At 41.0% G+C, this 12,943-nt stretch overlaps 1 protein-coding gene and 1 long non-coding RNA gene across 2 annotated transcripts in view; one reads left to right on the forward strand and one right to left on the reverse strand.

The window, feature by feature from the left end:
• Positions 1–3,038, reverse strand: part of LOC129438372 (uncharacterized) — a 39,773-nt gene extending 36,735 nt beyond the window's left edge. The window contains exons 1-2 of the long non-coding RNA XR_008642534.2: positions 2,901–3,038; positions 2,516–2,687 (exon numbers count right to left, since the gene is read on the reverse strand). This is a non-coding gene — a long non-coding RNA (uncharacterized lncRNA). The remainder of the gene's footprint in view (positions 1–2,515; positions 2,688–2,900) is intronic.
• Positions 1–12,943, forward strand: part of kirrel3l (kirre like nephrin family adhesion molecule 3, like) — a 55,851-nt gene that overhangs the window by 40,115 nt on the left and 2,793 nt on the right. Inside the window, exons 5-13 of the mRNA XM_055197112.2 lie at positions 1,530–1,680; positions 2,601–2,706; positions 2,915–3,063; positions 5,077–5,204; positions 6,385–6,511; positions 6,954–7,054; positions 8,924–9,122; positions 11,983–12,090; positions 12,299–12,408. Coding sequence (XP_055053087.2) covers positions 1,530–1,680; positions 2,601–2,706; positions 2,915–3,063; positions 5,077–5,204; positions 6,385–6,511; positions 6,954–7,054; positions 8,924–9,122; positions 11,983–12,090; positions 12,299–12,408 — 1,179 coding nt within the window. The remainder of the gene's footprint in view (positions 1–1,529; positions 1,681–2,600; positions 2,707–2,914; positions 3,064–5,076; positions 5,205–6,384; positions 6,512–6,953; positions 7,055–8,923; positions 9,123–11,982; positions 12,091–12,298; positions 12,409–12,943) is intronic.

Here is a 12,943-nt window from a genome sequence, read left to right on the forward strand (position 1 = left end):
TGAACTATCCCTTTAAGGCTAGTTGATAGATTTACTGACAGCCGTGAAAATCCGAAGTCATCATGCCTGATTGCAACTTCGAGATGATCCCTCCTTTATACCCTTCACATTACGTCTATCTCACAGTTTTTACCTTAAGTTTCAAACACTCTCGCTCTTTCCTGAATTCAATCCCTGCACATCCTCATCAGCTTCCTTCTTTTGTGCCTCTATTTTCTCTCACTCTCTGTTGCTCTAATACTCGAGCATAACTGGAGCATGTCAAAGCTCAGACAGGCATAAGCGTTTGATACAGTTTCCGTTGAGAGAGAAAGAGCAAAGAGAAAGGAAAAGAGAGAGGGGGAAATCAGCCACAACAATGCCGAAACACAATGGGAAGTGCAGTGGAGCGTGAACCGGCTGCAAGTGCGAAAGTGTCACATTTGTCATGCTCTCTGACCACGCTAAACGACACTAAACGACACATTTAAAGAAGCAAGAGCCGGCAGTGAATAGAGCGAAGAGAGACAAAAACGAATGGAGAGAGAGAGAAAGAGATAAAACTTGGAAAGTAGATTAGAGAAGAATGAACACTGAAGACCTTGTTTAAGAGAATAGAAAGAGGAAAACGCAAAGCCATTTTGATGTAAGGACACCAAATGAATTTCAAAGAAGCGATTAAAGTGAAGGTAGTCATGTAGAGAAAGGGTAGAAAGTGGAAGACGGCTGATGACAGGCGGCGACGTGACTCCATCTAGCATAAAAATGCTTTCAGCGTATCTGAGGTTAAGCATGTGACCCGTCATCGATTTACCCCACCCACCCCCCTTCCGGGCTCCCCAGGGAACCCTCTTCCCATAATTCCCCTACACCAGTACAGAGCTACGCACCTTCCCTCCAATTTTCTAGTTTAGCCCCATCCAAAAAGTGTACCTCATCTCCATTAAGGCTCTCCAGCGGGCAGCAATCTGCCTAGACTGTACACCTCTTCCCACTTAGGCGTATTGATTTCCTGCGCACAATAAATAGATTTTAAAGATGATGTGCACCGGGAAGAGCTGATAGACAGGTCTTTGGTATAAAGTGCTAACGGCAAAATGCCCCGGCATGCATCGTAAAACACGGACGCTCACCTGCCTCGCTATACTGATGGCGGCTTTAACTCTCCGCGATGCTCAGCCTACAGTGCTGGCACAGGCTTACCATCAAATGGGATTACGGGCATCATGGGAATTTCTTATTAAATTAGGGCTCGCATCAGGAAATATAGGACAATTAGATTAGGATTATCATGTCTGTGTGATTTGAACAGTGATAATAAGATGAAAGAAACAGCTGCGTTTTATATCAGAACTTATTAGGGCGAAACAATGTTTCACTAAAAAAAGTATTTTCCCATTAATAACCATGCTGTCCGTTATTCACATCTCTTGTTTTGAATTCAAAATGTACAGTGCATAAAAACAATGGTTGTGGATAGAATCATTGGTTTTGTGTTTTCAGGCTATTTGATTTTTAACTGGCTGTACACCGTATCGTTATCTTTTCAGAGTCTGATGGAGGATGGAAAGAGAGAGACAGCTGTTAGCTTGTTACCCATGGTGCCCGAGGATAGCGATTCTGGACGTACCTACACCTGCAGAGTCCTAAACCCTGCCGCCCCTGCTGGCCGCCAAACTTCAATTACCATCAATGTTCAGCGTGAGTGCATGTTTATTACTAATAGTACTTATTGTTTAGGTAGCGGACAAGAGCAAGGTAGTTGTTTGTATCAATATAAACAGAGAGCTTCAACAGATGTGGAATTCAATATTTATATTATAAAAGCAACATATCGCATATATGTAAATTATTAGAAATGTTTATATACCTAAAACTATGGGACATTAAAGGGGACATGTCATGACATTTTTTTTTTCGAGTTTAAGTGCTATAATTGGGTCCCCAGTGCTTCTATCAACCTAGAAAACATGAAAAAGATCAACCCAATAACAATTTTGGTAAACCATGTGAAAAAATGGGTCATTAAAATTTGGCTCCCCTTGTGATGGCAAAAGGGGATCTTATTATAAAAAAACACCCATTAATCTGCACTATCCAACCACAGCACTGCCATTAAGTCCAGAGAGGAAGAGGAAATAATTTTGACAGCACAATTGAGTTTTAATTTCAACAAACCACCATCACGGCGATCAATGTTTGCATCAGCTCATTTGCATTTAAAAGGACACACCCAAAAACGGCCCATTTTTTCACCCAATCATCTGTGGTCTATTCTGAGCTTCAAATTTGTACTCTGGGGACACCAAAGACTTATTTTACATCTAAAAAAAACTCATAGCATGTCCCCTTTAAAAAACAAAAAATACTAGCACAGATAACATTATTGTAGAATTAAACTAGTGTTCGATAAAATGCAAGACTAGGAGTGAATATGTTTGTATATCTTTGTGTGCAGAGCTTTGTGGTTAAACAGACGTGTACTTAGACGTGTAAATAGATTTGAAAAAAAGGACTGTGACCAAGATTTACACACCTGGAGCTTGGCAGTAAAGTCATTGGGAAGGATTTGTAATGCCTCTATTGCTGCAGTGAATCTAATCCCACATGTTTTCCTCCAGATCCTCCGTCTGTGACTCTGTCTGTTCAGCCTCAGACGGTGATGGAAGGAGCAAAAGTGTTGTTCATTTGCTCTGCCTCTGCCAACCCTGAGATCACAGGTTACAGGTAAACACATTTCATATCACAACAGACTCAATGCATAATCCCAGATTATCCACTCGTGAAGATTAAGATTCGAAAGCAAATCCCAAATTGGATATAAATAACAGATACAATGCTTTGTGCGCAGTTGCTTCAACAGATGTTAATAGTCAATAAGTGACTGTGAACACTGTAAAAAGAGGAAATGAAACATATACCATTTTTCAAACAGATGGGCCAAAGGTGGGATTCCCATATCGGAGGCCAATGGCGACAGCCTGGAGGTTACGGTGGATCACTCCTACTTTACAGACCCAGTGTCCTGCGAAGTGTCCAACTCAGTAGGGAGTACAAACGTGAGCACCTTGGTCGATGTACAATGTAAGTTCTTTACTGTTAGCCTAAGTGAAGTTTCATTGGTCATCTTGCTTTAGTAATCACTTTGCTTTCTTTAGTAAAGGTTAACGAACTAAGACATTAACCTACACAGCATTTTTAAAGGGTACCCCAACTATAAACACATGTATGGCATAATAGATTAATACTGGGATTGGCTGTATGAATGTGAAATTAACAACAGTACAAATGTCATGGTTATAATCAACTTTAAAGTGACATTCCACTTTTTTTGAAAATATGCTAATTTTCTAGCTCCCCTAGAGTTAAACGTCCTACAGTTTTGGAATCCATTCAGCTGATCTCCGGGTCTGGTGCTAGCACTTTTAGCACAAGCCATTGAATCTGATTAGACCATTAGCATCAAGCTAAAAACATAACCAAAGAGTTTTGATATTTTTCCTATTTAAAACTTCACTCTTTTGTAGTTACATCGTGTACTAAGACCGACGGAAAATTAAAAGCTATGATTTTCTAGGCAGATATAGTTAGGACTATACTCTCATTCTGGCGTAATAATCAATGACTTTGCTGATGTAACATTGCTGCAGCAGGCATAGTGATATTATGCACTGCCCGAAAATAATCCCCTTGGTAACTTTCAATAGTGAGGACTATTTTCGGGCAATACGTAATATCAATACTAGAGTCAAGTTTTAAATAGAAAAAATATTGAAACTCTTTGGTTATTGTATAGTGCGATGCTAATGGTCTAATCAGATTCAATGGATTGTGCTAAGCTATGCTAAAAGTGATCGGATTTCAAAACTGTAGGAATCAAATGTTTAACTCTAGGGGAGATGGAAAATGAGCATATTTTCAAAAAAAGTGGAATGTCCCTTTAAGAAATCATTTCACTCGTAGGCCGCCATTTTTTACATCACAATAGCCTACATGACGTCAAAAAGATGCAATCAAAACCCATTTTATTAACGCTACAACGATGTAAATATAGTAAACAGCGATGTAGATAAATAAATGCACACAAACTATAGTAGAGACCATAGTAAACTTAGTAATATTTCACGACAGCCACTTCACGTCATCAACGCAGAATGCACTAAGCATTAAAAATACTGCCGGCCTCCACAGTTTAAAAGGAGTACTGGATTTTGGGATTGTGTGCTTCTTTCTATCAATTGATTTTAGTAGTAGATGACAAAAATAAAGTGATTAAGTCGCCATGAAATTTAAGTAGCAATTTTCTTATTTTTCTCAGGGTGACTTGAGAGAAACGACTTCTGAAAGGGTATGGGGTGGACTTGAATATGTCCATTGAGAACTGATTGGATCGTTTGAAGTTGGGTCATGTTGTTTTCTGTATTTGCTAATCGCTGTGATCTTTTCCCGGACCCCGACCACCTGCCATACCATTTTATCGAAAGTAAAGAGAAAACGTTTCGAGTAGGATAGGAGATTTGCGTTTTTGATTACACATAAATAAATAGAAAAATAACAGTTTTTCATTTTCATTGCAACTTTAAAGCCTACAAGTCTTCATAGTCAAGGTACCATTTAAATAATCCTTATATAAAATGTTGAATTCTGGTAGAAACTTTTAGACACTAAAAGTTGCATTAGAAGAAAATGTTTCATAAAAAACAAGCATGTGACTCACTGCGGTTGGTTGTTGTGAAAATGAATTTGGCAGCATCTATAAAATAATAATTGTTATTATTCAAGGCAATCCAACAGTACAATTTAGGCATAATACGCCTCCCACATACTCTAAATGTGAGACTGCACGATACATTCTCATATAAGAATAAATAATATGTAAGCAATAAATGCTTACATCGTATGCTTTCAAAATATATAACAGTACCCCCCACGCAATCACTCCTTCAGATAACTTTCATTTCCTTCATGTATTCCAGCATATTAATCTTAATAAGACTGCAAATGAGAAAACTGTAATAAGATTCGTGTTCGTTTCATGTGCACAGACTGAAATGAAACATACTCAATGTAAATTGCTCTCGTTCTCTGATATTGCAGTTGGCCCCAGGTTACTGACTGAACCTAAACCCCAGACAGTGGACATCGGAATGGATGCTGCCTTTACTTGTTCGTGGACGGGCAACCCTCCCCTCACCCTGGCCTGGACCAAACAAGGCTCCAGTGTGGTATGTTGACCATCAATACGGCATACAATCTGTTCAACAACCCTTGCCAGTCATCCTCTTTGATAGATTTCTAATATTAGCGTGTGAGACCCACAACTCCATTATCTATTCAGAGCTGGATGGTGCATTTGGAAAACAGTAGCTATCCTTTTTACAAAAGTTTGGCAACTGGATAAACCGATTCCCAGCCTAAAATGAAAGTTTCGCTTCGGTGGATGTGTGAAATGTATCAGCCTGTCCTGTAAGTGTCTCTCTCCTGCCGCTTAATCTGATTTCATAAAGAGCCAGGGAAAGCAAACAAAGAGCAAGAGAGGAAGTAGAAACGGAGAGAGAGGGAGGGATGGCAAAGATGAAAAGCCAGAAGGTTCCAATGAGGTAATCAGTTAATTTTGCCATGACTACACCCCTCCATCCTGCCCTTCCCGAGAACGGGCAGATCTGATTCCGCAAGTAGTCCGTTCAATCCGTCGCCACAAGATATGGATTAATTGGCTAATACGATGAGTGCCGGCGAATGAAAAATCGGGGGGAGTGTTAAACGGATTAATCACAGTTTGCCGGCGTTGAGATGGGAGGACGGGGAGAGAGGGTGCTCTAATGATCATTCCCACCTAACAAGTGACCACGGCGTGTGCGCGAGGGCACCACAGGCAAAGTAGCACAAGTATCTGCTCACACGCTGGAAAATTCTGCACAGCCTTTGTCGTATGTTTAATTAGAGCAGTGGGTCGACTCAGAGGACCCAGGCTGGAGTGCTTTAGACAGTAATTAAGATTGCTGCAGACGAAATTACAGGCGGAGTCGATGCTTTCCCTTTGGTATTGGTGGCATTGGTCTTTTTCTCATGTAAGCCACAAGCAACGAAATGGATGACTGGTACTGATGGTAATGGCCGTCTCGGAGGGCCACAGCTCGATCAGTCTGGAACAAACAATGCGCTGCGTGTCTACACAATCCTTCCTTCCTGTGGAAATATTGACATGGAGTAATGATTTTCATTCCACAACTTGGTATAAAGATAAGAACCACAGATTTTTTTCAGTACTACCACACAAACATCAATATTTCAAAGAAAGTTAAAGAAGGTTATGTTCGGTTTGTGACATGTGGCTAACCTGATGATGAGAAATGTCCCGTATAGCATCGCATCTGACCTGCTCACTATAATTTTATGTAACAGGTGCTGAGCAACAGTAATACATTGCAGCTGAAGGCAGTGACACAGGAGGATTCTGGGACGTATACCTGCAAAGCCATTGTACCGCGGATCGGTGTGGCAGAGCGAGACGTAACTCTTACTGTCAACGGTAACTAAATGCTGTTTTTTCATTTCATCTGTGTTTCGATTTATCCGCATGAGATCCGTTTTTGAATCCTAGTGGGCAATTTAAAGCATCACTTGCAAAAAGGAAGAGACATGCCATTTAAAAAACACACAAAAAAATCAATAAGCTTAATGAGGAAATTCTACTTTACAATCTTCAATGTGATATTTTAACTCAATATTTATGCGTGCTAGATATATATTTTGTAGGTTATTGCGTCATTAGTTTAGTCTCATTAGCACTTCTTGTAAAAAGAAAAATGTGTGGTGTGATGCACTAAATAGATCTTACAGTATGAATGACTTCATTATAACCCCTATGGAGGTGGTACACATCAAGGCAGATTACTAATGAGCAAATGTACTATTTCTTGTATGATTTAACGTGTGATAAACTTGCAATCTCTCTCACACAAACACTTCAGGCCCTCCCATCATCACGGCTGATGCCACGCAGCAGGCTGTCAAGCATTCCAAGGGCAAACTGGAGTGCCTGGTGGGCAGCAGCCCACCCCCTGACAAGATTGTAAGCATATACCCTCTCATTTCTGTGTCTGTGGTGTCTTATGCTGTGCGTCTCATCTTTCTGTGTGCCTATCTCGGTCCGAATCATGACACCCACATAAACGCATACATGTACGAGTCGGTTACACAGCCCCATTGCCCTACTATAGAATACACGATGAGACGGCTTATCCTGCATCTCACCTCTTTCACCCTCAAGCGCGCAGAGGCGAACCGCTCTAATGCCAGGGTCTTCGCAGCGGACCTCAGACCCCCACAGCTCCTTCCCAACGCAGAGCAATTAGCACATAACACCACTGACCTCCGGTGACCCATTGTACGGAGGAAGACCTATCCATAGATAATTGGAGAGAGCAAAAAATAGCGAAGAAGAGAAATGCATGGAAATAAAGAATGATAAAGCAAGAACGAGTTAAGAAAGAGAGATGAAGGAAAGAAACAACACTTGGTAGCGATAGGTGGGGATTGGAGGTGTTATTAGCTGTTGTTCTTTCACCTCAGGCCTGTCGTGGGAGGTCTTCTCAAACACGCTATTTCACCTCTCCGCAAGGGAAGGTGAAGAAAAGAAACAATAGCTTGTTTGAGATCCCAGACTGGCCTGCTGCTAGACAGGAGCTGCCTGCCTTCACGCATTTTTCACAAAGCCGCTTCACGAGCCGAGGCACGGCGCTGGTGGTAAACCAATTTGGCATGACAGCGTAAAGAAGCGAAGGAAATATTATAATCCTTGACACTAAGACAGTGAACAAGTACTACAAGGGTGATGAATCTTTTATTTATATATGTACCCCTAAATAAGCCATTTTAGATGTTCTGCTATGTATGCTGGACTAGTCTTGAATATACCAAAGCTTACATTAGCCATGTTTCCATCACCATGATTTTATGCACATTTTGAAGTAACGCATCAAAAACGAGTGATGGAAACGCCAAATTTCGAATAAAAATCCCTTGATTCTCAAAAAAAGTTTTTTACGCTCGCTTGAGGTGGTTTTTGATTTATGCCAAAAAGAGTAAGAGTAAATGCGAAAAATGGGAGATGGAACGCATTTGCCGAATTAATTCTGACGTAGAGAACATTAAACCCACGGCTCGACGTCATCGCAATGTCCTTGCTGCTAGTGCTAGTGCCTTCATAAAAGTCCTTCTTCTATGCACAGAGTTCAATTAGGCATTAATAAGCTGCACGGCAAATACATTAAAAACTTGCCACATTGTGACTACATGCAGCCCTGTCTCCATTTTCCACACGTACCTTGTTTACTATTGGTTATTAGGTTATTGTTAACGCATGTTCTTGATTTCATTGTGCAAATGTGCATGATAAATCCATACCAAGGATGTATAGGGTGACCATACGTGCGATTCTTCCCGGACGCATCCTGTCCAGGATTTCGGTACATCTTCCGGAAGTCGTATTTGTTGACCGCATACGCCATTCAGTTAAAAACATAAGATATACAATCGTAGTTTCATTCTTACCTTAAAATGTAACGGTTGCTTTTCTGTAATAATAATAATAATCCTCTATGACGTATGTGGTCGACAAATACGACTTCCGGAGGACGAACACGGGGTCCTGGAGGGGGTGCGTCCGGGAAGAATGGCACGTATGGTCACTCTAATAATGTACCAAGTGCAGGACTTTAAATACGCCACTTGTCTTTTTTACGGCATTTTTATGGTATGTGTGTGAATGCACACACAGATTCTGTAAAATTATTGCATGAACCAAAAATCAAACGATTCCAGGCAAATCCCAACACATTTTCCCATTTTCAGAAATCTCTGTGTGAAAAGGGCTATAGAGAGACTGTGTGAGACTGGAGACTGTTACCTAACACCTTATATCTGTCTCCTCTTCTTGTAGGTGTGGACATTTGGGGACATGATGTTGGTGTCGGGTTCTTCTGGTCGTTTCTCAGTGCAGACTGTAAACAGCGATCGCGGAGTCCTCTCCTCGCTCATCCTTTCAGAGACTCTCGCCCAAGATTTCCAACTCAAATACAACTGCACTGCTTGGAACCGCTTTGGCACAGGCACTGCGCTGGTCACCCTTGAAGAAGAAGGTAAGGGTCCTCATGCAAGATCACCTGTGGAAAGAATCCAGATTTTTATATTAAAGGGACACTCCACTTTTTTTGAAAATATGCTCATTTTCCAGCTCCCCTATGATCTAAACATTCAACTGATCTCCTGGTCTGGCAGTACCACTTTTAGCATAGCATAGCTTAGCATAATCCATTGAATTTGATTAGACCCTTTAGCATCGCACTCAAAAATAATTTCGATAGCAGAGGACTATTTTTGGGCACTGCGTAATATCATTGCGCCACCTGCAGCCATGTTACGGCAGCAAAGTCCTTGATTATTACGCCAGAATGAGAGTATAGTTCCTAGCCATATCGGCCTAGAAAATAGCAACTTTTAATTTTCTGTCGGTCTTAGCACACGAAGAGTCAAGTTTTAAATAGGAAAAATATCGAAACTTTGGTTATTTTTTAGCGCAATGCTAATGGGTCTAAATGGATTATGCTAAGCTGTGCTAAAAGTGGTACCGCCAGAACCAGAGATCAGCTGAATGGATTCCAAAATGGTAAAAATCAAATGTTTCCAGGGGAGCTGGAAAATGAGCATATTTTCAAAAAAAAGTGGAGTGTCCCTTTAATAATAAAGAAATGCATATGTAGCCACCATTTATATTTGTCTACAAAACAATGTTCAAGCATTTAAGCTTACGCATTTAGATCCAAGGTTCTAAAAATTGTAAGAAACACAAATTCAGTCAGTCTGCACAAACTTTTGACTGGTTATATAAATCAGTGAGCGTTGAGGAAATGTTTTTGAAGTTTAGTGTGGAGAGTTAAAGTGGAGAAAATAGCCAAAAGTGAAGTGAACATGGCAGAAGTTTGAGATCTGGCTATTTGCCTGGCTCTGTTTGGCACCGTCATTTTAATCACGTAAGGATGGACGATTTCAAAACACTGACAGTAAGTACGGTCCGTCCACCTTATAGTCAGAGCCTTTTATCTAAGATTAGTCATGGCGAGCCATAATCCAGTTTGAGTCAGCTCTATGCAGGAATCTCATCCCAAAACACCCTGCTACTCCGTGCTTATCTTAATTATACGCCAACAAATCAATATCATTTAATCAGGATATGGTCCACTTAATGAATAAATTCGTTCTATAAAAAAGATATAGATTTTGAGCCCGAAAGAATTAAATCAAGATCCGAAGTATTGCACTGGCACGTGATGCTTCGCTGGTCAGTTAATTTCAAATGCATAGTGCACAAATTTGCTTAAATAAGACTTAAGAGCGTGGCAGACTGCTTGAGCCTTTGTACTGGGAGACACCAAAAATAAGGTCTTCGCCAGCAATTTGCATCAAGGCAACGGAGCCAAGCCTCTGGAGAGGCAGGCCGTGCTATCTCCTGGAATCTCTAATTAGATTACTGTCGGCTGCCTCGCTGTATGTCAGGCCTGGTTACTGCTCTTCCACCAGAGATTAGAGACAATAGCCGGGTCCTACGATGCCACTGCAGATCACACTAGATTAATTTCTATATGTGATGCTTCGGTTTGAATGCGGTATAGCAAGGCTTGGGAATACAGCTTCTTTTCGAGCGCACTGACAAGCAGAGAGATTTCTCGAATCATCTGGAGACATGACATGCCTATGATGAAACGAAAATGAAATAATTTCTAGGGCTAGAATCTGTCAAGAACATGTCCAGGTCATATTTTAGCCGAATATCAAAAGGAAAAGAGAAATTATGAATGAACGATATTTTTAGAACCATTAAGATTTCATGCCTTCTGACATCTTTATGACAATTAAGCATATATCTTACGATTCTTGGTAGTCTCAAAAATTTTCTTAGGGAGAAAAATTATCATACACTGTCAGAACAAGTGGTAAAAATGGTTCCTAGCTATGACTAGGTCGATATATTTTTCAAAAAGTACACCTTTGCACCAAAAGAGTTCATATTAGTACCTCAGAGGTATATTGTGCTACCAAAGGGGCCTCATGGTGCGTTCACACCAGACGCGGAAGATGCGACAAGCGCGAGTGATTTACATGTTAAGTCAATGCAAAGACGCAAATAGGCATCCTGTTGCACGGTAAGCGTGAATGGCGCGATAAGTGTAAATTGAGCGTTGACTCGTGATCCGCGCAAGTTAAAAAATATGAACTTTGACAGATTTTCCCACCACGTTAACCAATGAGGAGCTTGCTCTAGTTGTGACGTGATTACAGGAAGCGAGTGGAGGCAGAAAAACAAAACAACAATGGACTACAATCATCATCGCTATACGAGACATCTTCGTACTTTTACAGGACTTAAAAGGATCTTATTTGGAAAAAAGTGAGTGAGGAGGTCAAACAATCTGGTTCGACCTCCAACATATATAGCTCAATTTGAGCTATATAACCCCCTCCCTTGACGCGAATTTACGCGTGAATATCTCGAATTACTAAATTTTCACTCTCGAATGAAGTGAGCAAACTCAAAATGTTCAAGGCTCCAGCTACGCGCGAACTACGCGTCCAACTAACTGTTTTTGCCACCTCTTCCGGGTCTGGTGTGAACGCACAGTCAAAGGAACATATTAGTATCTTAAAGGTATAGTACATAGTGGTACCAAATGTATGCATATTTGTACCTAAATGGTAGATATTAGGACCTTTTTAAAGGGTACTGCCCCAGGAACAGCTAGGGACCATTTTTTCTGACAGTGTACTGAAATTAAACTGAAACCTTTTGAGGTGATTATGGTAGTGTTACTATTAGTGTGAATAAGAAACAAATCTACTTGTTTTTTTGTTTTGTATGTTTGTTCACCTTGTAATGAAGTCAATACGTGCTTATCTTGAAATAGATGTGATTCAGTTCAGTCACAGTTTCTTCTTCTCTTGCAGAGGCTCTTCCCTTGCTTATCATCATTGGCGCTTCAGTGGGAGGAGGCTGCGTCTTCATCGTTTGTGTTGTTACCCTGGTTTCCATCTGCTGCCGACACGCTGCTAAAGGTGAGGTTAAAGGCCAGGTGTCATCAGAGAACTCTTATCCTTTTTTCGAAAACATGATACACTAGAACAATCAAATCGACTAACTAGACAGAGGATAATTATGGGGCCACCTCTTTGCCTACAGCAGCATTGCCCTTTTCACCTTTCTGGAAATCTTCTCACCGCTCACCTCATTAATCTTTATCCACTGCGCTATTTCTCCAACCAGGCAAAAAGGGCACCCGTCTGTCTAAGAGTGACATCAGAGTACAAATCGTGCACAGCGATCACAACGCGGCACGTGGAAATGATGATGAAGAGGACGTGAAGGAGCCTATGGTAAGCACTCTTTCGACAACCATACTGTGCAAAGGATTTACCTTAAAGACGACAATAGTAGGTTTAAGATGTGAAGAGCTCAGATGCAAAAGCCGCTAAACGCCAATTTTGTCAAAAACTTTGATTATGGTACCAAATGCTCACACACCTGCGGTGCAACGTCACAATGCGCGCATTATTTTTAAATAATTCAATGGCCCGTCTTCAATTATTCCTTACATTTTGAACAAATTGAGCCTTTTATTTTTTGCTCCGTACCATGCCTGGTTTGATTAATCGCACCCTTGCCTGGTTGCAGAGGGGGGCTCGGGCATGGTTCACTTGGGTTTGGGAATGGAACGCACAGTGTGTGTGCAAATGATGCCAGAGCACCAGAGGCGAGACGTCAGCTGCATGACAGTCATTCAACATCATCTGCCTATGTAAAACCCTTCTTCCGTTATATTTACACGTCTGAGTGCATTGAGCGATAGATCGACTAATAACTGCATGTGAGGGGGCTGTGTATCACCACGTGCCAAGCAACTCGAAATAA

The sequence above is a fragment of the Misgurnus anguillicaudatus genome, chromosome 24 (assembly GCF_027580225.2).
Source record: "Misgurnus anguillicaudatus chromosome 24, ASM2758022v2, whole genome shotgun sequence".
Classification (NCBI taxonomy): domain Eukaryota; kingdom Metazoa; phylum Chordata; class Actinopteri; order Cypriniformes; family Cobitidae; genus Misgurnus; species Misgurnus anguillicaudatus.